Source organism: Dendrobates tinctorius, unplaced genomic scaffold, assembly GCF_039654945.1.
Source record: "Dendrobates tinctorius isolate UK_male_01 unplaced genomic scaffold, ASM3965494v1 ptg000086l, whole genome shotgun sequence".
Classification (NCBI taxonomy): Eukaryota; Metazoa; Chordata; class Amphibia; order Anura; family Dendrobatidae; genus Dendrobates; species Dendrobates tinctorius.
The window spans coordinates 55,846,500-55,870,527 of NW_027361754.1; the positions used below are offsets into that span (position 1 = coordinate 55,846,500).

General features: G+C 51.3%; 1 protein-coding gene across 5 annotated transcripts in view; it reads left to right on the plus strand.

The window, feature by feature from the left end:
• NADK (NAD kinase) overlaps window positions 1-24,028 on the plus strand; it is an 88,107-nt gene that overhangs the window by 32,637 nt on the left and 31,442 nt on the right. For all 5 annotated transcript variants that reach the window (XM_073585421.1, XM_073585418.1, XM_073585417.1 and 2 more), the window contains exon 3: window positions 22,484-22,567. In XM_073585421.1, the coding sequence (XP_073441522.1) occupies window positions 22,484-22,567 (84 nt within the window). The remainder of the gene's footprint in view (window positions 1-22,483; window positions 22,568-24,028) is intronic.

The window sequence follows — 24,028 nt, forward strand, 5'->3', positions numbered from 1 at the left end:
TTGCTCAGGTGCTTTGTAATCAGCCTGACTACCTTCCTTCACCAGAAGAGGGAGTTCATCAGACCTCAATGGTGAAGGGGAAAATGAACTCACAACAGTGCCTTATATCCAGTCAGCAATTCCAGTCACCCAGTCATCATCTTTCTGCTCAGGTGCTTTTCTAATCAGCCTCACTACCTTCCTTCAGCAGAATAGGGAGTTCATCAAACCTCAATGGTGAAGGGGAAAATGAACTCACAACACTCGTGTATAAGCCAACCCCCCTTAATTCTGCCACAAAAAAATGGGAAAACTTATGGACTCGCGTATAAGCCTAGGGTGGAAAATGCAGCAGCTACTGGTAAATTTAAAAAATAAAACTAGATACCAATAAAAGTAAAAATTGAGGCATCAGTAGGTTAAATGTTTTTGAATAGCAATATTGAATAAGGAGCCCCATATAATGCTCCATACAGTTCATGATGGGCCCCATAAGATGCTCCATACAAAATACGCCCCATATAATGCTGCACAAAGGTTACTAATGGCCCCATAAGATGCTCCATAGAATAATATGCCCCATATGCTGCTCCATAAAGGTCATGGCCACATAAGATGCTACATAGATTATGCCCCATAAGATGCTCCATAGAATTTGCCCCCATATGCTGCCCCCATAAGATGCTCTATTGCAGGGGTGGGGAACGTCCGGCCCGCGGGCCGTATACGGCCCGCAATATCATCTGATCCGGCCCGCAGCCACTCCAGAGCCGCGATCCAGTACCTTGTTGCAGGAGCCAGAGGAGCAGAGGAGGACTCTTGCTCTGCTTCCTAGCTCTGCCCGCCGGATACCGCGCACTGATACGTGCACGCACTGACGGGGACTGAGCACACCCCTCCGGACCCCAGCGGCCCCCGCGCACTGAAACCGGCTAATCATGGGTCTCTGGAGCTGGAGGAGTCACCGCGCGCTGCTACCCAGTGTGAGCTGCGCCGGACTCTGTCTACGGCCTTGCCTTCTTCATCACCCCGGCCTGCCTTCTTCATCACCCCGGTCACCGGTGCGGTGGTAACCGTGCGGGGCTTGGGCCATCCGGGAGGCCTGGTCAGCGGGACTGACTTCTGTCACTGTGTACTCACTGGACCACTCCAACACCAGGTCAATATGTGCCGAGTAAAGGGGACCTGTGCTGCCTAATGGGGACCTGTGCTGCCTAATGGGGACCTGTGCTGCCTATTGGGGACCAAATATAGTTGGCTAATGTTTAAGTTATTAATGAGTGATGAACGAGTATACTCGTTGCTCAGGCTTTCCTGAGCATGCTCGGGTGTCCTCCAAGTATTTTGGTGTCCTCGGAGATTTAGTTTTCGTCGCCTCAGCTGCATGATTTATGGCTGCTGGACAGCCTGAATACATGTGAGGAATGCCTGTTTGTTAAGGAATCCCCACATGTATTCAGCCTGCCTAGCAGCCGCAAATCATGCAAATGCGTCGACAAACTAAATTTCCGAGCATGCCAAAATACTCAGAGGACACCCGAGCAATAGTATACTCGCTCATCATTATTAATAATTTTATGCGGCCCCCGAACTCTATTATAAAATTCCAAATGGCCCTCGGCAGAAAAAAGGTTCCCAACCCCTGCTCTATTTAATATACCCCCCATATGCTGCCCCCATAAGATGCTCCATTGAATATGCCCCATATGCTGCCCCCATAAGATGTTCCATTGAATATGCCCCCATAAGATGCTCCATTGAATATGCCCCCATATGCTGCCCCCATAAGATGCTCCATTGAATATGCCCCTATATGCTGCCCCCGTAAGATGCTCCATTGAATATGCTTCCATATGCTGCCCCCATAAGATGCTCCACTGAATATTCCCCCATAAGATGCTCCACTGAATATGCCTCCATAAGATGCTCCATTGAATATGGCCGCGTATGCTGCCCCATAAGATGCTCCACTGAATATGCCCCCATAAGATGCTCCATTGAATTGCCCCCATATGCTGCCCCCATAAGATACTCCATTGAATATGCCCCCATAAGATGCTCCACTGAATATGCCCCCATAAGATGCTCCATTGAATATGCCCCCATAAGATTCTCCACTGAATATGCTGCCCCTATAAGATGCTCCATTGAATATACCCTCATATGCTGCCCCCATAAGATGCTCCATTGAATATACCCCCATATACTGCCCCATAAGATGCTCCATTGAATATGCCCCCATAAGATGCTCCATTGAATATACCCCTATATGATGCCCCCATAAGATGCTCCATTGAATATACCCTCATATGCTGCCCCATAAGATGCTCCATTGAATATACCCCCATATACTGCCCCATAAGATGCTCCATTGAATATGCCCCTATAAGATGCTCCATTGAATATACCCCTATATGATGCCCCCATAAGATGCTCCATTGAATATGCCCCATATGCTGCCCCCATAAGATGCTCTATTGAATATGCCCCCATATACTGCCCCATAAGATGTTCCATTGAATATGCCCCATATGCTGCCCCCATAAGATGTTCCACTGAATATGCCACCATATGCTGCCCCCATAAGATGCTCCACTGAATATGCCACCATATGCTGCCCCCATAAGATGCTCCACTGAATATGCCACCATATGCTGCCCCCATAAGATGCTCCATTGAATATGTCCTCATAAGATGCTCCATTGAATATGCCCCCATATGCTGCCCCTATAAGTTGCTCCATTGAATATACCCTCCTATGCTGCCCCCATAAGATGCCCCATAAGACCATAAGATGCTCCATTGAAAATGCCCCCATATGCTGCCCCCATATTAAGATGCTCCATTGAATATGCCCCCATAAGATGCTCCATTGAATATACCCCCATATGCTGCCCCATAAGATGCTCCATTGAATATACCCCATATGTTGCCCCCATAAGATGCTCCATTGAATATGCCACCATATGCTGCCCCCATAAGATGCTCCATTGAATATGCCCCCATATGCTGCCCCCATAAGATGCTTCACTGAATATGCCCCCATATGCTGCCCCCATAAGATGCTCCTTTGAATATGCCCCATATACTGCCCCATAAGATCCTCCATTGACTATGCCCCCATAAGATGCTCCACTGAATATGGCCCCATATGCTGCCCCCATAAGATACTCCACTGAATATACCCCCATATGCTGCCCCATAAGATGTTCCATTGAATATGCCCCCATATGCTGCCCCTATAAGATGCTCCATTGAATATGCCCCTATAAGATGCTCCATTGAATATGCCCCCATATGCTGCCCCCATATTAAGATGCTCCATTGAATATGCCCCCATAAGATGCTCCATTGAATATACCCCCATATGCTGCCCCATAAGATGCTCCATTGAATATACCCCATATGTTGCCCCCATAAGATGCTCCATTGAATATGCCACCATATGCTGCCCCCATAAGATGCTCCATTGAATATGCCCCCATATGCTGCCCCCATAAGATGCTTCACTGAATATGCCCCCATATGCTGCCCCCATAAGATGCTCCTTTGAATATGCCCCATATACTGCCCCATAAGATCCTCCATTGAATATGCCCCCATAAGATGCTCCACTGAATATGGCCCCATATGCTGCCCCATAAGATACTCCACTGAATATTCCCCCATATGCTGCCCCCATCAGATGCTCCATTGAATATAACCCCATATGCTGCCCCATAAGATGCTCCATTGAATATGCCCCTATAAGATGCTCCATTGAATATGCCCCCATATGCTGCCCCTATAAGATGCTCCATTGAATATGCCCCCATATGCTGCCCCTATAAGATGCTCCATTGAATATGCCCCTATAAGATGCTCCATTGAATATGCCGCCCCCATAAGATGTTCCATTGAATATGCCCCCATATGCTGCCCCCATAAGATGCTCCACGGAATATGCCCCCATAAGATGCTCCATTGAATATGCTGCCCCCATAAGATGCCCCATAGATTATGCCCCCATATATTGCTGCTGCCGCTACTGCAGGTATTAAAAAAAATAAAAAGACATGCCTCTCGTCGCTAAAGGCCAGGTGCCGGTGTCCTGAGCAGGCGGACACTGGCACGCTATGGGGGACAGGTGTCGCCGCTGGCTCAGGACCCGGCACCTGAGATATTCACCTGTCCCGGTTCCAACGCTGCTTGCCGCTGTCTGCCCACCGAGTCCCTCTGTCAGTGATGTCAGGCAGCAGAGGGCGTGCACTCTGCTGTCTGAACGTCATCGCGCCCTCTGCTGTCACAGCGGCGAGCAGCGTTGGAACCGGGACAGGTGAATATAGCATATACTTACCTTCCCCTGGGGTGTCTCTGCAGCCTTTCTCCTACGGTCTCCTTTCCTTCATTCAGCGGTCACGTGGTACCGCTCATTAAAGTCATAAATATGCGCGTATTCATGACTTTAATGAGCGATACCTTGTGACCGCTATAGGAAGGAAGGGAGACTGTGGGAGAAGCGGGGGGCTGCAGAGACTGTGCCGGGGGGGGGGCAGTACAATCTGACACCCCTGCTCCCCCGCCGACCCCCTGGCTATATGACCTGCGTATAAGACGCGAGGGACTTTCAGTCCAAAAAAATGGGCTGAAAATCTCGGCTTATACTAGAGTATATACGGTATTTGCATAGCTTTTCCTCCTCTGTTTTAAAAATCAACAAACTGGCCTAGAGAATGATTCACTAGCATATCAGTAAACATCACTAGTCATCAAGGATGAGTGCACAATACAAGTCAATATTACAGGCTGACACAAACAAAAATCTGTTTTCTTGACCAGTCAGAAAGCAATGCTTAAATTCAAGACATCATACAGATAACAGGCTATTCTTCTTGGTTTACTAAAAATGTCTGGTTAAGGCTAGTTTCACATTTGCGCTTTTGAGTGCAGCGACGGCCTGCGCACGGCCGCCGCTAAGCCCCGCCCCCTGCCGCTCCTCCGCCGGTAGCTCCGCCTACTGGTGCATGACGCTGCATGCGTCCTGCGTCCCCTATCTTTATCACTGGGGGCGCAGGCCATGCGCAGTATGCGTTTGGCGGCGCATGCGTCCTTTTCACGGTGCGCCGAGCGCAACCAAACTGCAGCAGGTTGCGTTTGGCGCTGGTCTGCGCACCGTGAAAAGGACGCATGCGCCTCCAAACGCATACTGTGCACGGCCTGCACCCCCAGTGATAAAGATAGGGGACGCATGCAGCGTCATGCGCCGGTAGGCGGAGCTATCGGCAGACGCGCGGCAGGGGGCAGGGCTTAGCGGCGGCCGTGCGCAGGCCGTCGCTGCACTCAAAAGCGCAAATGTGAAACTAGCCTAATTAAGATACAATGCTGGGTCTCCACAGCTTCTAACTAGGGTGTGTTATATTATGAACACTGGGGGTTTTTCCCCTCTAGTCTCTATTTTTGGGATTAGGTCCGCTCCCTTTTTTCTCTGTATGGACGCAATCCTGGCCATTACACACCTCAATATGTAGAGCTGTGTTGACAGATGGATAGTAACGCCCCTGAGGAGCAGCCACATTGCTGAACTTGCCCTGTTGCTTGCTCCTTCATCCTCAGTTTTGGGCCCTTGTGATATCTGCTATTTCATAGTTTGATTTCCAAAAACAAATCATCACTTCTGTTACCAAACGTTAATTATTAACGTCACAGGTTTGTTACAGAGGATGATTCCTCTACATATAATACTGGAAGGTTAAAGTTGTTTTCAGCCAAACTTAAAGGGTCTAACATTGCCTTATAGGGTGGCTGCGTCCACCAGGTGGCACAAGCGAGCCTACTTTTCATTTTGACTGACAGCTAATTTGCGTATTTGTCTCCCGTGGAGCATTGCCAATAAGACTAAACCTGATCTGTTGAGATGGAGAATTTTTTTTTAATTTGTAGGATAAACTATGAAAAGAAAAAAAAAAACTAAATATAAGAATTGCAGGTTTTCCGTCTCAGTAAAATGCTGCAAAGAGCCGGATGTGCCCCATACGTATGATATCAGTAAAACCTACAGCTGATTTGCAAATAAAAACAAGCTGTCACTCGGCTCCTGCGACTGAAAAATTAAAAAGCAGATGGCTTTTTAATGGAAATGGTGACACAAACCAAATTTTGTTTTCCAGTTTTTTATTTTAAAGAAAACTATATACAAGTTTGGCCTCTCCATAATCAGGCTGACATGAGCGGGAATAGGTTAATAAATACCCGAGCACTGGGAAAGCTGAGTACTTGCCTCCCTCCAAGGGCGGTCATGCCCCTTTTCCCAGAAACAAGCTGGATTAAAGAAAGTTTCATCACAAAACCTAACTCTGCATGCAACCGTCTTAGAGTTCCTTTGCTGTATACTGTCTCCTTATCTCCTTTTCCAGGGCGTTTCTTGCCCACCCACCATCCTGCTCACTAATAATGAATGGCCTAGTAGCCGAACGGATAGACTATCTCTGCAGCACGTAAATAATGAATGGCGCAGTGTGACGTATAGCGCACAGGTGAGCCCTCATACAATGGGGTTTCTGCAGGGCACGAGGAAGGAGCCAGGCGGCAGCTGGCACAGATGATACCAGTAGAGTTGAGCGAAACGGGTCGAAAAAATTAAAAAGTCGCCGACTTTTGGCAAAGTCTGGTTTCATGAAACGAAACCCGACCCTAGGATGAGGTCGGCCACGAGGTCGGCGACTTACGCGCCAAAGTCGCGTTTCAAAAGTTTGTTTTGCGCTCTTTTTCAGCCAATCAGGATCCACGGACACTGTGGGCAACGTGATGACATAGGCACGGGTCACCACCATCTTTCAGAAGGGCATGCAAGTGATTGGCTTGCTTTGGTGGGCGTCACAGGGGGTATAAAAGGGCGTGCACGCCGACCGCCATCTTACTTCTGCCGATCTTAGCATAGGGAGAGGTTGCTGCTGATTCTGTTGGGAGAGCGTTAGGCAGGGAAGAAGACAGAAAAACTGCTTCTGCTGCTAGCGATTTGGCCTGCACAACACACCAGTCACTGTGTGTGCAGTGCAAGGGGAGGCTATATAGTGGTGTATCAGTGGTGTTGGTTGTTGGGCTGCCTTCTAAGGCTTCCTGACAGGCTGGCATTGCTGTTTACCCACTGCTCCGCAAACTGCTTTTTTAAAAGCAATCCAATCTCCCTTATCCTCTAGTCACTTTGGTCACAGCTGTGCCATCGAGCCTGTCACATAGCGCTCAGATATTCATTGGGCCTCACACAATCCAAAAGTGTCCAAAAGTGTGTGCAGAGATTCAAAATCTCACTTATCCTCTAGTCACTTAGGTCACAGCTGTGCCATCGAGCCTGTCACATAGCGCTCAGATATCAGTGGGCTTCACACATTCCAAAAGTGTCCAGTGTCCAAAAGTGTGTGCAGAAATTCAAAATCTCCCCTGTCCTATAGACACCTTGTACCTTGTTTTACATACTATATAGTTTGTTGAATTTTGTCTACATTTCTACCAAAAATGAGGAAGGCTGGTGGAAGAGGCTGTGGAATTGGGCGGGGGTTGGCAGCTGGTAATGATGATGTTGGTGGTGGATCTGATGGTAGTGGCAAGAGCAAAATAGGACCGAATGCAGGAGGTGTTGAGCCTGCATCATCGTCTGGCTACATAAGGCCTCGAACGCTTCGTTTTCTAGGAGTTGGCAAACCGCTTTTAAAGCCAGAGCATCAGGAAAAAGTTTTGTCTTACATTGCTGACTCAGCCTCCAGCTCTATCGCCTCCTCTTCTTCAGTTGTAAAAAGTAAAAGCACTGAGTCGTCATTGGAGGCTCATGTTCATGAACCACACCTTTCCTTGTGTCCTTCACCCCAACCAAGATTGAAGGATGACGCAGGCCATACTACTGATTACTCCATGGAGCTGTTTTCACATACAATGCCTGGATTATCAAGTGAAATGGTGAATTACCCAGGCCAAGATGAATCTGACATGGAGTGCACTGATGCACAGCCGCTGATGGATGATTCTGCTGGTACATTCACTCAGAGCACTACATTGTCCTCGCAGTGTACAGAGCCAGATTCTGACCCTGATGAGACTCAGGTGCCCCTTCCCGCACACTATACCACCATACACGGTGACACAGAGGAAGGTGCACATGACATGGAAGAGGAGGTGATGGATGACCCAGTTGTTGACCCAGATTGGCATCCATTGGGGGAAGAGGGTGCTGCTTCCAATAGCTCAGATGAGGAGCATCCACAGCAGACATCGACATCGCAACAGCTGTTATCTGGCAGGCCCGGAGCACTCCAAAGACAGGTTCCAAACATCAAAAGAGTTGCTGGACAGCTTGTCCAGAGGGTCAAAAGATCACAGCGTGCTAGGCCGCAAAATGTCTGCCAAAGTAGGAAGAGTGCAGTGTGGCACTTTTTTGAACAAAATCCTCATGATCAGGCCAAGGTTATCTGTAAGAAGTGCAAAAAGACCTTTAGCCGAGGGAAAAATCTGAAAAATTTGAATACCAGTTGCATGCTTAGACATTTAACCAGCATGCACTTGCAAGCGTGGACACAACACCAAACCTCAAGTGCCACATGTGCAACTGATCACAACGAAGGTAGTCAGCAACGCTACATTGTTTCCCCCACTGTAAGCCCACCGGTTAGCACAGCAGCAAATGTTGAGGTGTCGTTGCAAGGCCACAGCAGTCAGGGAATCCCACTGTTATATCAACGAAAGACTGATTCTAGGCCATCAGAAAGAACACCAACTCCATCACCATCATCAACCCTCTCTCAGTCCGCCCTGTCCACCGCTACTTCCACCATATGCAGCTCTCAAGTCCAGCTCACCCTCCCAGACACTATGAGTTGGTCAAGAAAGTACTCAGTCTCTCATCCGCGTACACTGGGTTTGAACGCCCACATTGCCAAACTAATCTCGTTTGAGATGATGCCCTTTCGGTTGGTGGAAAGCACAGCTTTCCGCGAACTCATGGCCTATGCAGTACCACGCTATGACCTACCCAGTCGCCACTTCTTCTCTCGCAAAGCCATCCCAGCCCTCCACCATCATGTGAAAGACCGCATTGTCCATGCACTCAAGCAGTCAGTGAGCGGAAAGGTGCACCTCACTACTGATGCATGGTCCAGTCGGCATGGCCAGGGCCGTTACGTGTCCATCACTGCGCACTGGGTTAATGTGGTGGATGCAGGGTCCACAGGGGACAGCGGTGGTGGGACAGTGCTGCCTAGCCCACGGTACAGGAAACAGTTGGCTGTAGGCGTTCCACCCTCCTCCTCCTCCTCCTCCTCCTCCTCCTCCTCCTCCTTCTTCTTCTCCTCCTCCTCCTCCTCCTCCTCCTCCTCCTCCTCCTCCTCCTCCTCCAGAAGCGAAAGCTCGTCCACAGAGCGCAGTCGTACGAGCAATCCATCTGCAGCTGCCACTGTTGCACACAATGTGTCCCCCTATCGAGCAGCTAGTGGAAAGCGTCAGCAGGCTGTGTTGCAGATGATGTGTTTGGGCGACAGACATACCGCTGAGGTGCTGGCCGAGTACTTGAAGCGACAAACTGAGTCATGGCTGGGCAGTGTACATCTTGAGGCAGGCAAGGTAGTTAGTGATAACGGCCGTAATTTTGTGGCAGCCATAGCCCTTTCAAAACTCAGCCACATACCTTGCTTGGCTCACACCTTGAACCTGGTGGTGCAGTGCTTCCTCAAAAATTATCCGGAGTTAACAGCCCTGCTCCAGAAGGTGCGAAGACTGTGCGCGCACATCCGCCGGTCGCCTGTACACTCCGTTCGTATGCAGAAGCTGCAGCGATTGCTCCACCTTCCCAACCACCGCCTCATTATCGACATTGCAACAAGGTGGAACTCCACCCTGCACATGGTGGAGCGGCTGTGCGAGCAGAGGCAGGCCATAATGCATTTGTGGGAGGATACACGGCCAGGCACTTTGAGAGCAGACATGGAGTTGACAGGTGTGCAGTGGTCGAAGCTGAAAGACCTCTGTAAAGTCCTTCAGTGTTTTGAGGAATGCACACGGCTGGTAAGCGCAGACGACGCCATCCTAAGCATGAGCATCCCACTTATGCGTCTGCTCATGCAAACTTTGACGCACCTTAAGGAGCAGGCGTCTGCAGCCAATGTTGATGAGGAAGAGGAGGAGGGAATCCTTGATGACATTCAGCCATTGTCTGCTCAGGGACCTCTCCTGGACGAGGTGGAGGAAGAAGAGGAGGAGGATGATGATGGGGATGATTACTTAGGGGAGGAGGATGCATCTCGTGGGGCAAGTGAAAATGTTGGCGTGGCAAGGTCTGGTACAGGGTTTGTGCGTGACTGGAGGGATGTGGATTTGCCAGAAAGTGCTCCTCCAACCAGCACTCGCAGTGCATCATTGACACCGGGAACATTGGCCCACATGTCAGATTATGCCTTGCGGATCCTAAAAAGGGACCCCCGTATTGCCAAAATGATGAACGATGACGACTACTGGTTGGCCAGCATCCTGGATCCACGCTATAAAGGCAAATTACAAAACATCATGCCACAGGAGAACCTTGACCTAATATTGGCTAATAAACAAGCAACTCTGGTAAATCGGTTGCTTGAGGCATTCCCCGCACACAGCAGCGGTGATGGTTCTCACACGAGCCGTACGGGCCCGGGGCAGCTTGGCAGAGGTGTTCGTGGTGCACACAGCAGAAGTGGCGTTGGAGACAGGGGTTTCATGACAATGTTGTGGACTGATTTTTCAAATACCGCCCACACAACTGGTAATACTGCATCGATGGAAAGTGACAGGAGACAGCAGTTGTCAACTATGGTAACAAGCTACTTTTCCTCCCATATCGATGTTCTCCCACACAGGTCATTCCCCTTTGACTATTGGGCCGCTAAACTGGACACCTGGCCTGAATTGGCCCAATATGCCTTACAGGAGCTCGCTTGCCCAGCTGCAAGTGTGCTATCGGAAAGAGTCTTCAGTGCAGCTGGATCAATCCTGACAGAAAAAAGGACCCGTCTGTCAACCCAAAATGTGGATGATCTAACCTTCATTAAAATGAACCATGCATGGGTTTCCAAGGATTTTGTCCCACCTTCCCCTGATGACACATAGGGTGACAGAAAAATGGCTTGCTTTGGTCCACCTCTTCCTGGGACTTGACCTATTTCGCCTTTTGCATCAGCTGAATGTCCAACATCAACATATGCCACTTTCTAAAACTCCCTAACTGTGCTGCCTCCCCCCCCCATGGCCGGGGTCACCACCTAGCGCACGACACCGTGCGAGTGCTGTTGCCCTGGACAGGTGGGTAGGCCGACTCTTGGGCGCGGGCACTGGCACAGGGTCCCTCATAGTGCAATCAAGTGTCTCTGACGGTGGTGGTGCACACCCGCCGTCAGACACACCGCTGTACTATGAGGGGCCCAGTGCCAGTACCGACGCCCACAAGTGGGCCCCCCTTGCTTGGGCAGGGCCCCAGCATTTGCAATCTTTACCTCTCCCTGCTCCTCCGCTGTGTAATCTGGGCCGTCAAATCCATACTGTGCCTGACACCGTCTGAGCCTGCCTCCTGAGACATATATTTTGAATGTGTACGCTATCCATACATGTTATCCGGGGATACGGTACCCTTTCTAACCTTTGTGCAATCCATACTGGGCCTAACACCGTCTGAGCCTGCCTCCTGAGACATATATTTTGAATGTGTACGCTATCCATACATGTTATCCGGGGATACGGTACCCTTTCTAACCTTTGTGCAATCACGTGCAATCCATACTGGGCCTAACACCGTCTGAGCCTGCCTCCTGAGACATATATTTTGAATGTGTACGCTATCCATACATGTTATCTGGGGATACGGTACCCTTTCTAACCTTTGTGCAATCACGTGTAATCCATTCTGGGCGTGAGAACGGCTGGCGAGCTGTTAAGCAAGCTACAGCACCTGTGGTTTGCACACGTAAGTTTTTCATTTTTTCAGGAATGACGGTTAGGCCTAATTCCGGAACTGCAGTTGACCTGCATTTACTGGGAAATCATTGTTCGCGGGTAATAATTGTAGTCGGTGATCCCCATCACTAACGTTGTTCAGCGGGTTATCTGCACCTGTAAGCGACAAACGCTGGCCTTTTCAGTGTAGCGCACATGCAGCCACGGACATGTAAGGGCATGACACACCAGTTATTGGCCAATCTCATGTTCCAGAGCCTCACGTGTCCCTCTAGTAAGCTGGACTCGGACCGCGGGGCATGACGGAGTCTCGTTCGTTAACGGAATTAAGCTTGCAATGTGTGCATCTGTTCTGTAGCTGGCATGGATGAGGTTTCCCAGGTGGAGTCGAATTTAACCGTAGGCTCCACTCCTGGTGGTGCCCTTCTGGACATTCCTTTAAGGTTCAGCTTTGCAACCATACTGCCCACGTAAAACAAACAATTTGCCTTCATGAACGCTGTTTGGAGGGTCATGACTCGTGGGAATAACGCCGCCCAATCAGTTAACCTGCTAGAGAGATCCTTCGTTGCTCCCAAGCATGACATCACACTCCCTAGGAGGAAGGTAATGCCACTGTGGCGACCGTACTCCTGGGGGCGACACAAGTGCACTGATGCCCAGCCACTGCTCGATGAATCTGCTGGTACATTGACCCAGACCACTACATTCCCCTCGCACGCTACACGGCCTGAATCTGACCCTGATGAAACTCAGGTTACCCTTCCCATATACAGTTCCATCTTACACGGTGACAAAGAGGAAGCTGCAGATGAAAGTGCAGGTTCGGCCCACCCGCCATCAGACACACCACCGTACTATCAGGGGCCCTGTGCCAGTGCCGTCGCCAACGAGTGGGCCCCCCCTGCTTGCTCAGGATCACAGCACTTGCAAGGATGAAATACTGTGCAGTGAGATGGAAGATGGGGACGACGAGGAGTCCAGACTAGTACAGGGATTCCCTAGCGAGGAGACTTATTTGATTGTTTTCAATGTTGGGACAGCAATTTTTGGGGAGCACGTTACTCTGGAGAATGATAGATGGGGCCCACCATACACTGGAACATTCCAAAGGTGGACATCAGACACTGGAGCAGCATTTACAGGGCCCATTATACACTAGAGCATTAGAAATGGGGCCCATTATGTTTGGAGCATTATTTGGGCCCATAAGACAGTGGAGCTTCATCCATGGGGACCAACATATACTGTAGCATTATGTGGAGCTCATCATATACTGTTTCAAACATTATATGGGACCAATGATTCTGTATGGAGAAATAGATGGGCCTCGTCATGAGATGTAAAAAGTGAAGTATTTTTCATTGTACTATACCGCTATTTCTCTGCCGTATCGGAGCATGATGAGTTTTGGTATGTGTTAAAGGGGCGCTCTTTCGCCCAGGGCACATGAAAACCTGGAGCCAGCCCCCCCCCCACAACTTTAGCCAAATAACCCCCATTTTTCTTTGCGTAACTTGTATTATGAAGTTAATTAAGGTTGACAAGCTTAAGTAAGAAGAATTGATGCTTTTGGCATTCAAATGGGCACTGTAGGTGTGTTTCCTGTCCTCCTCTCACTGCCGACTTTTATTCCCCATTGACTTACATTGGGTTTCGTGTTTCGGGACGACCCCGACTTTTCCCTATAATCGGACGATCTTGCTCGACCCGACTTTTGGAAAAGTCGGGTTTCACGAAACGAAACTCGACCCTAAAAAACCAAAAGTCGCTCAACTCTAGATACCAGTGCTGGTCATTTTATTACTTGTCACACTTCTCAGTTTAACTTTTTTTTTTTTTTGTTAAAAACTATCCTAAACTTGCTGGGGTCTGCTGGTAGTAGATTAATATGGCATGCTGATATTGTCGGGCCACATCCAGGCGCCAGCCCACCTGGTAGGAAGGCGCTAGCCCTCCAGCGCTTTGCAATTTTACCCCTTTTAAGAAGAGACCAAACCCTTTAAATCTATTTTCCCTCACTGTTTGTCAGTTAAGGATCTTGCGGGAAATGCTGGAGACAGTCTTGTAGAAATCCCCTGGAGAACACAAGGGTTCATCTCCTGCTGACCAGTTCCATCTTCATCCTGTGGCCGACTAAAGCCGGGACCCTCCTTGACCAAAGAATGTGGCTTGATTATCTTTTTCTTTGCTGCAGAAAGGGCACAGCTGGGAGACTTTTGCTATAGCTATTGTCTTAAAGGGGTTGCCAGTATAATTTTTTTTTTTTTTTAAGGTATGGATTGAATAAAAATGATAAAGGGAGGTATACTGTCCTTTTTAGTTGCCCTTTGAAGGTCTCCTCCGGGTCCGGAAGTGATGTTTACCCCGTGTGAAAGTCACAGCAGTGATGCGACCTATAATTGGCTGCAGTGGTGAGAATCTAGAAGAGACAAAGAGAAAATTTTTGGAGAATAATGTTCTCTTCTCGTCATAGTCACCTGACAGTTGCAGCGGTGCTGGGACTTCTGATCGGGGTAGATGTATTTTCTGGAGCAGGCGCAAACCTTTTGGAGGGGCATTCAGTGGATCGCTGGGGACTTTGAAAGGTGAATATGTCCCTGTTTATTACTTTTAATTAATCATTGCCAAATAAAAACAAAATAAAAGTTTATGGTTGGATATAATCTTAAAAGGATCACTAACATGGGGCCACTGATTAGTGTTGCCCTGAAGGACACACGCACACGGTCTGCCTGCACGGCCATCCTCCTGGGTAGCACACGGTCTGCCTGTGTCTGCACGGCCATCATCCTTGGTAGCACGCTGTCTGCCTGTGTCTGCGTAGCCGTCCTCCTGGGTAACACGCTGTCTGCCTGTGTCTGCACGGCTGTCCTCCTGGGTAACACGCTGTCTGCCTGTGTCTGCACGGCTGTCCTCCTGGGTAACACGCTTTCTGCCTGTGTCTGCACGGCCTCCTCCTTGGTAGCACGCTGTCTGCCTGTGTCTGCACGGCTGTCCTCCTGGATAGCAGGCTGTATGCCTGTGTCTGCACGGCTGTTCTCCTGGATAGCAGGCTGTCTGCCTGTGTCTGCACGGCTGTCCTCCTGGATAGCAGGCTGTCTGCCTGTGTCTGCACGGCTGTCCTCCTGGATAGCAGGCTGTCTGCCTGTGTCTGCACGGCTGTCCTCCTGGATAGCAGGCTGTCTGCCTGTGTCTGCACGGCTGTCCTCCTGGATAGCAGGCTGTCTGCCTGTGTCTGCACGGCTGTCCTCCTGGATAGCAGGCTGTCTGCCTGTGTCTGCACGGCTGTCCTCCTGGATAGCAGGCTGTCTGCCTGTGTCTGCACGGCTGTCCTCCTGGATAGCAGGCTGTCTGCCTGTGTCTGCACGGCTGTCCTCCTGGATAGCAGGCTGTCTGCCTGTGTCTGCACGGCTGTCCTCCTGGATAGCAGGCTGTCTGCCTGTGTCTGCACGGCTGTCCTCCTGGATAGCAGGCTGTCTGCCTGTGTCTGCACGGCTGTCCTCCTGGATAGCAGGCTGTCTGCACGGCTGTCCTCCTGGATAGCAGGCTGTCTGCACGGCTGTCCTCCTGGATAGCAGGCTGTCTGCACGGCTGTCCTCCTGGATAGCAGGCTGTCTGCACGGCTGTCCTCCTGGATAGCAGGCTGTCTGCACGGCTGTCCTCCTGGATAGCAGGCTGTCTGCACGGCTGTCCTCCTGGATAGCAGGCTGTCTGCACGGCTGTCCTCCTGGATAGCAGGCTGTCTGCACGGCTGTCCTCCTGGATAGCAGGCTGTCTGCACGGCTGTCCTCCTGGATAGCAGGCTGTCTGCACGGCTGTCCTCCTGGATAGCAGGCTGTCTGCACGGCTGTCCTCCTGGATAGCAGGCTGTCTGCACGGCTGTCCTCCTGGATAGCAGGCTGTCTGCACGGCTGTCCTCCTGGATAGCAGGCTGTCTGCACGGCTGTCCTCCTGGATAGCAGGCTGTCTGCACGGCTGTCCTCCTGGATAGCAGGCTGTCTGCACGGCTGTCCTCCTGGATAGCAGGCTGTCTGCACGGCTGTCCTCCTGGATAGCAGGCTGTCTGCACGGCTGTCCTCCTGGATAGCAGGCTGTCTGCACGGCTGTCCTCCTGGATAGCAGGCTGTCTGCACGGCTGTCCTCCTGGATAGCAGGCTGTCTGCACGGCTGTCCTCCTGGATAGCAGGCTGTCTGCACGGCTGTCCTCCTGGATAGCAGGCTGTCTGCACGGCTGTCCTCCTGGATAGCAGGCTGTCTGCACGGCTGTCCTCCTGGATAGCAGGCTGTCTGCACGGCTGTCCTCCTGGATAGCAGGCTGTCTGCACGGCTGTCCTCCTGGATAGCAGGCTGTCTGCACGGCTGTCCTCCTGGATAGCAGGCTGTCTGCACGGCTGTCCTCCTGGATAGCAGGCTGTCTGCACGGCTGTCCTCCTGGATAGCAGGCTGTCTGCACGGCTGTCCTCCTGGATAGCAGGCTGTCTGCACGGCTGTCCTCCTGGATAGCAGGCTGTCTGCACGGCTGTCCTCCTGGATAGCAGGCTGTCTGCACGGCTGTCCTCCTGGATAGCAGGCTGTCTGCACGGCTGTCCTCCTGGATAGCAGGCTGTCTGCACGGCTGTCCTCCTGGATAGCAGGCTGTCTGCACGGCTGTCCTCCTGGATAGCAGGCTGTCTGCACGGCTGTCCTCCTGGATAGCAGGCTGTCTGCACGGCTGTCCTCCTGGATAGCAGGCTGTCTGCACGGCTGTCCTCCTGGATAGCAGGCTGTCTGCACGGCTGTCCTCCTGGATAGCAGGCTGTCTGCACGGCTGTCCTCCTGGATAGCAGGCTGTCTGCACGGCTGTCCTCCTGGATAGCAGGCTGTCTGCACGGCTGTCCTCCTGGATAGCAGGCTGTCTGCACGGCTGTCCTCCTGGATAGCAGGCTGTCTGCACGGCTGTCCTCCTGGATAGCAGGCTGTCTGCACGGCTGTCCTCCTGGATAGCAGGCTGTCTGCACGGCTGTCCTCCTGGATAGCAGGCTGTCTGCACGGCTGTCCTCCTGGATAGCAGGCTGTCTGCACGGCTGTCCTCCTGGATAGCAGGCTGTCTGCACGGCTGTCCTCCTGGATAGCAGGCTGTCTGCACGGCTGTCCTCCTGGATAGCAGGCTGTCTGCACGGCTGTCCTCCTGGATAGCAGGCTGTCTGCACGGCTGTCCTCCTGGATAGCAGGCTGTCTGCACGGCTGTCCTCCTGGATAGCAGGCTGTCTGCACGGCTGTCCTCCTGGATAGCAGGCTGTCTGCACGGCTGTCCTCCTGGATAGCAGGCTGTCTGCACGGCTGTCCTCCTGGATAGCAGGCTGTCTGCACGGCTGTCCTCCTGGATAGCAGGCTGTCTGCACGGCTGTCCTCCTGGATAGCAGGCTGTCTGCACGGCTGTCCTCCTGGATAGCAGGCTGTCTGCACGGCTGTCCTCCTGGATAGCAGGCTGTCTGCACGGCTGTCCTCCTGGATAGCAGGCTGTCTGCACGGCTGTCCTCCTGGATAGCAGGCTGTCTGCACGGCTGTCCTCCTGGATAGCAGGCTGTCTGCACGGCTGTCCTCCTGGATAGCAGGCTGTCTGCACGGCTGTCCTCCTGGATAGCAGGCTGTCTGCACGGCTGTCCTCCTGGATAGCAGGCTGTCTGCACGGCTGTCCTCCTGGATAGCAGGCTGTCTGCACGGCTGTCCTCCTGGATAGCAGGCTGTCTGCACGGCTGTCCTCCTGGATAGCAGGCTGTCTGCACGGCTGTCCTCCTGGATAGCAGGCTGTCTGCACGGCTGTCCTCCTGGATAGCAGGCTGTCTGCACGGCTGTCCTCCTGGATAGCAGGCTGTCTGCACGGCTGTCCTCCTGGATAGCAGGCTGTCTGCACGGCTGTCCTCCTGGATAGCAGGCTGTCTGCACGGCTGTCCTCCTGGATAGCAGGCTGTCTGCACGGCTGTCCTCCTGGATAGCAGGCTGTCTGCACGGCTGTCCTCCTGGATAGCAGGCTGTCTGCACGGCTGTCCTCCTGGATAGCAGGCTGTCTGCACGGCTGTCCTCCTGGATAGCAGGCTGTCTGCACGGCTGTCCTCCTGGATAGCAGGCTGTCTGCACGGCTGTCCTCCTGGATAGCAGGCTGTCTGCACGGCTGTCCTCCTGGATAGCAGGCTGTCTGCACGGCTGTCCTCCTGGATAGCAGGCTGTCTGCACGGCTGTCCTCCTGGATAGCAGGCTCTCTGCACGGCTGTCCTCCTGGATAGCAGGCTCTCTGCACGGCTGTCCTCCTGGATAGCAGGCTCTCTGCACGGCTGTCCTCCTGGATAGCAGGCTCTCTGCACGGCTGTCCTCCTGGATAGCAGGCTCTCTGCACGGCCGTCCTCCTGGATAGCAGGCTCTCTGCACGGCCGTCCTCCTGGATAGCAGGCTCTCTGCACGGCCGTCCTCCTGGATAGCAGGCTCTCTGCACGGCCGTCCTCCTGGATAGCAGGCTCTCTGCACGGCCGTCCTCCTGGATAGCAGGCTCTCTGCACGGCCGTCCTCCTGGATAGCAGGCTCTCTGCACGGCCGTCCTCCTGGATAGCAGGCTCTCTGCACGGCCGTCCTCCTGGATAGCAGGCTCTCTGCACGGCCGTCCTCCTGGATAGCAGGCTCTCTGCACGGCCGTCCTCCTGGATAGCAGGCTGTCTGCACGGCCGTCCTCCTGGATAGCAGGCTGTCTGCACGGCCGTCCTCCTGGATAGCAGGCTGTCTGCACGGCCGTCCTCCTGGATAGCAGGCTGTCTGCACGGCCGTCCTCCTGGATAGCAGGCTGTCTGCACGGCCGTCCTCCTGGATAGCAGGCTGTCTGCACGGCCGTCCTCCTGGATAGCAGGCTGTCTGCACGGCCGTCCTCCTGGATAGCAGGCTGTCTGCCTGTGTCTGCACGGCCGTCACCCTGGGTTATGCCATTCTCGGCACCCCAGACTCTTCTGTGTGCCCAGATCTCCAGGCGGACGCACAGCTGGATTGTTTGTGCTGACAGCAGCAGATGTCTTGTATAAAGTGACGGCTTTGGAGACAGAATAGGCTGCAAAGCTGCTCTTTATTCAGGTCACATCTTTGGACAGTTACTGTCCATTTCCTAAAGGGGTGGTATTTTGGGTATTTATGGCAGACCCTGCTGATTCTCCTCTATCAGGAGGGTCAGAGTCTTGTAACCTCCCCAAAGCAACCATTCGAGGTCAGTGAGCGACTGCTTAACCGATTAAGATCAACGCAGAGAGATGGCAGTACTTGGTTGTGGCTCTCTCTCATCAACTCTTAAAGGAATCGGTCACCCCTTTTTTGAGATATCATATAATGATATCATTCAATTGTGTGTCACATAAGGATTCTCTTAGTACTTTTGCTTCCCCCTGACCCTGCACCTTTCATGCATAAATACCTTTTTTTATATTCGGTTCAGATGTATGTAAACTGCCACGGTCCGGTCCGATGGGGGGTGCAGTTGAATAAGCCCCGCCCATCGGACCGGACCATGGCAGTTTACATACATCTGAACCATTATAAAAAAGGTATTTATGCATGAAAGGTGCGGGGTCAGGGGGAAGCAGAAGTACTAAGAGAATCCTTATGTGACGCACAATTGAATGATATCATTATATGATATTTCAAAAAAGGGGTGACAGATTCCCTTTAATGCCAACCGTTGGGTAATATTCACATGCAGCATTTTTATTTACTGCAAATTAAAAGCAGCACTTTACAGTAGCGTCAAAAGCTGTGAGATTTCATAAATCTCTTGTACACGCTTGTGTTTTTTTTTTCTGACTGAATTTGAGAACTGCAGTTTTTGAAGTCATCAGCGTGTCTGGTTTTTTTACCGATGGAAAGCAATGAGAAAAAGGAAGATACTCGGCAAGAAAGCAATGAATGGTTTGCAGTGTTTTTGGTGAATAAAACTAACTATTAAGTAAATTGGGGTATGTTCCCACGGTCAGTAAAAGCTGCGAGTTGGATGCTCCGTACATTTGCATCGTCCAACCCACAGTGGCCAAATGTTACAGCATAATAGATGGGATTTCATGAAATCCAATCTCCACTATGCATGCTCCGACACCCACGGTTCTCCTGCGTAATCGTACAAGTGGCGCATCCAGACCGCAGCATGTCAATTTATCTTACAGAGATGCTCCATCTCCGCAAGCTAAAGTCACCCATACAATGTATTGGACGCAGTAATTCTGCACGATTCATTGATCACATCCGGAATCGCCTGCGTTCAAAAGCCGGCAGCGCTTTGGATGCAGCAGACATGTGCTGAGCCCAAAGCGTTGCTGATTACGGACTGTGGGAACGTAGCCTTACAAATGTAATCTGCACCAAAAATAATCGGCAAAACGGGCGTTATGAATGCAGCGTTTCTACTGCCTAGAGAGCAGGTTTTGACGGCAAAAAAAAAAATGCAGCAATAAACGCTGCGTCTGAACAGAGCCTTAGGTGGATCCAGTAACTAGGAGATAAACTTCTATGGTGCCTTTATAGAGAGAAACCACTGGACTAACACTGTGTGGTGCTAACTGGGGAGGAGGGTGGAAGAGTCTGTAAGGGGAGGGGCTGACTGGAGCGATGAAATGGCCTGCAAAAGGCGTGACCTACTGTGTGTGTGGGGGGGGGGGGTGAAAGGTCCTGGGAGGGACTGACTGGGGGGGGTGTGAAGGGGGCTGACTAGAGGGTGTATGCGTGTTTGGTGGGGGGGTGTGAAGGGGCCTGGGAGGGACTGACTGGGGGGGGGGTGTGAAGGGGGCTGACTGAAGGGAGTTGTGTGTGTGTGTGTGTGTGTGTGTGTGTGTAAGGTCCAGGGAGGGGATGACTGGAGGGGGTGTGTGTGTGAAGGGGGCTGACTGGAGGAGGGGTGTGAGTGTGTGAAGGGGGCTGACTGGAGGAGGGGTGTGAGTGTGTGAAGGGGGCTGACTGGAGGGGGAGTGCGTGTGACGGGGGCTGACTGGAGGGGCAGTGTGTGTGAAGGGGGCTGACTGGAGGGGGGGGTGTGTGATGGGTGCTGACTGGAGGGGGTGTGTTTGGAGGTGGGGGAGGTGTGTGTGAAGGGGCCCGAAAGGGGCATGTGGAGGGACCTGGAAGGGGCCAACTTCGGGGGGTGTGAGAGAAGGGGTTAGTGGTAGGACCGACCTGGAAGGGGCCAACCTTGGGGGGGCAGCGGGGTGGATGGAAGGACCTGGAAGGGGTCGACTTGATGGAGTGGGGTTTGCTGATTGTCTGATTCCTAGCCCCCATTACTTCCAACTGATCAGCCGCTTGGTTGGAGCCGCAGTGTTCCGGCGAGAGCTGCGGCTACTTCATTGTTGGCCGGCTCCACTTCGTACATTTGTGGCTGTGCCTGGTATTCTGACGATCAGTGGGATGGTGGGAGTTGGACTCCCATAGATCTGATCCATAATGTATCAAGTAATAATGTAACATTGATGGACTTTTTTCTGCCATTTATCTCGTTTCATGTCTCCATCCATTGCACACATTTGCAGTCTCGGTTTCTCGTTGCTGAAATCTGATGTTTGTTGTTTCCATCCAGCACTAAGTGGTTAATGTTGGTGCTGGATGTGAGTAAGCATGACTGTGCAGTGCCGTGTGGCGCCTTCTCCACCTCTCCTGTATTGTGCTGCTTCCCGGCCCTTGGACCTCGGCTGCGCTCCAGTTCCCATGATGTCACATGTAACATAGGATCTTGTCCTTTGAACGTCAGCTTTTGTGATGCCCCGGCTGTATTACAAAGCATTTTCTTCCCTCTTACATGAAGTTTCCATAGCTCTTTGCCTTTTCTGCAAATCTTAAAAGAAGGAACATGAGAAAAAAAACAAGCGGCGCAGTGTAGTAGTGGTCAGCAATGATCAGAAAAAATCTACATCTGAACACTGTTATATATCCTAATCTGCGTTGTTCTTACACAATAGACCCTTAAAGGGATTATCGGAGATTAGAAGAGAGACCGCCGCACTTTCATCTCTTGGGCTGCAATACCAGGCACATCCTACAGACAAGGATGGCGCCGCTGTCAGTAGGAAATAAAGCCTTGAGGACCTCTTCAGGCTTTAAAAGCTGAGAAGCGGCTAAAAGTAGTAACCGGTGCATTCATCAGGCGACTTCTGCTTGGTATCGTCTCTAGCTTTACATGCATTACATTTAGAAAAAGCCACGAAAACTACCACGGAGACGGCAAAGAAGACACTTCAGGAAAAATACCACTGTTTTCCTAAAGCGTTTTCTACTTTAAAAACTGAGCAGATTTGGTGGTGTTTACAAGACCTTATGTCCACATACCCCTAGGGTAATTAGAAGAGAGGGAGAAGGGGATGCAGCTGCAGTTTCTCAGTAATTTAGTGACACAGCAGGAGATGTGAGAGCAGGAGCAACTTTTTTTTTAAAAATCTCTGATAATTTCCATAATGTTTGTTCCATTTAAATCTAAAATTATTTTGTTTTTCTCTGTTTTAGACTCGTTTTAGATATTCGGTTTCCTGACTTGATCGCATCTCACATATGTCTGTTTTTTTCCTCTATGCAGGAGAACCAGATCCATGCATGGACCATGCCCAGTAACCACCTTCGGACCAAAGGCCTGTATGCTGCAGAATCCAAAAGCGATCATGTAAGTAATTGTCCACGAGCCGCTTAGTCATCCGCGCTGTCAGTGTTTTCATTGCACTTTTCGGGGCTCTTCTCAGTCCTACGATTGCTATACCTGGATGTATTAAAAGCAGCCATGGTGCTGTCAACTGTGGAGTCAATATTACTGCAGATCTGCACTGACCGATAATTGATTGTTAATGGCGGCTGATTTTTGCATTTCGACTTTTCCTGGCCACAAACTTAAGGTACTGTCACGATTCACCAGCGATCCCGACCAGCGATATGACCCGGTCAGGATCGCTGGTGCATCGCTAAGTGGTCGCTAGTGAGCTGCCACACAGGCAGATATCACCAGCGACATAGCAGGGGTCGCTACTTACCTGTCAGACGAGGCGATCCTGACGTCCTCCCGCCAGCGTCCATGCGCCGCTCGTCGGCGCCACAGGAAGCTGACGACGAGAAACGGCCCAGGCCGTTCTCGCGCGATCAGCGATAACCAGCGGTCGAACGGTCGGAGGTGAGTTTCAGACATAGCGTTATCGCTAGCAATATCGCTGCAACGTCCCAAAAACCAGTGACGTTACAGCGATATTGCTAGCGATATAGCTTAGTGTGACAGGCCCTTTACAGCCAAGAAAAAAAAAATCAGTGATAGGTGAGGACCCCAGCAGGGAGAGCCACAGTGGGGGTAGGATGGTGTAATGATTAACGCTCTGTTGTCTCTCCCTTTTTATGTTGAGTCCAGTCCCCGGAAGGTTTGGGATCAGAGCAGGACACTTGGGTGGAGTAAATAATTGTCTAGGTTCAGTAATATTAGGTGCAGTCGGCGCGGTTGGCATTTCTTCCATATGAGCCCTGTGATTCACACTTGATGGGAACGCCACAACAGTATTGACTCTGCAGGCTTTGTTGTACTGGGCAAACATGGGAGGGAAATCGCATTGATCTTATGATTTTTAGGCAAATAAAGTTCTAAAGTTCTCATTGTTTGGGAAGAGCAACAGCCTCAGGTCACGTCACCACCTAACTCCACCATGTGCAGAACCCCCGAGGTCCTCAGGCTTCTTAACGGATGAGTGTAGGTTTAAGGCCCTGTCTCGCATAGTGAGATCGTTAGCGAGATCGCTGTCACGTCACCAATTTTGTGACGCAACAGCGATCTCGCTTCTCGCTACATGTGACACATAGCGGCGACCGGGCCCCTGCTGCGATGTCGCTGATCGTGCTCGAATGTCCTGTCCTGTTGCCAACATGCACCATTCAGTCTACCCAGAGCCACACGTCATTGCTGGCTCTTGCCTACGGCATCCATCATGGATCATTACTCATACCTCTGTGTCGTGTTTTAAAGTCTGTGTGTTTCAGACATCGCTCCTGTAAAAAATGACCTTTGATTTGGAGATAAGCCGCTTGTTATCAGTACAGTAAATATGGAGCTTTGTACACAGCAGGCTGGTATGCCGTTCAGTGCGTGCCCCGG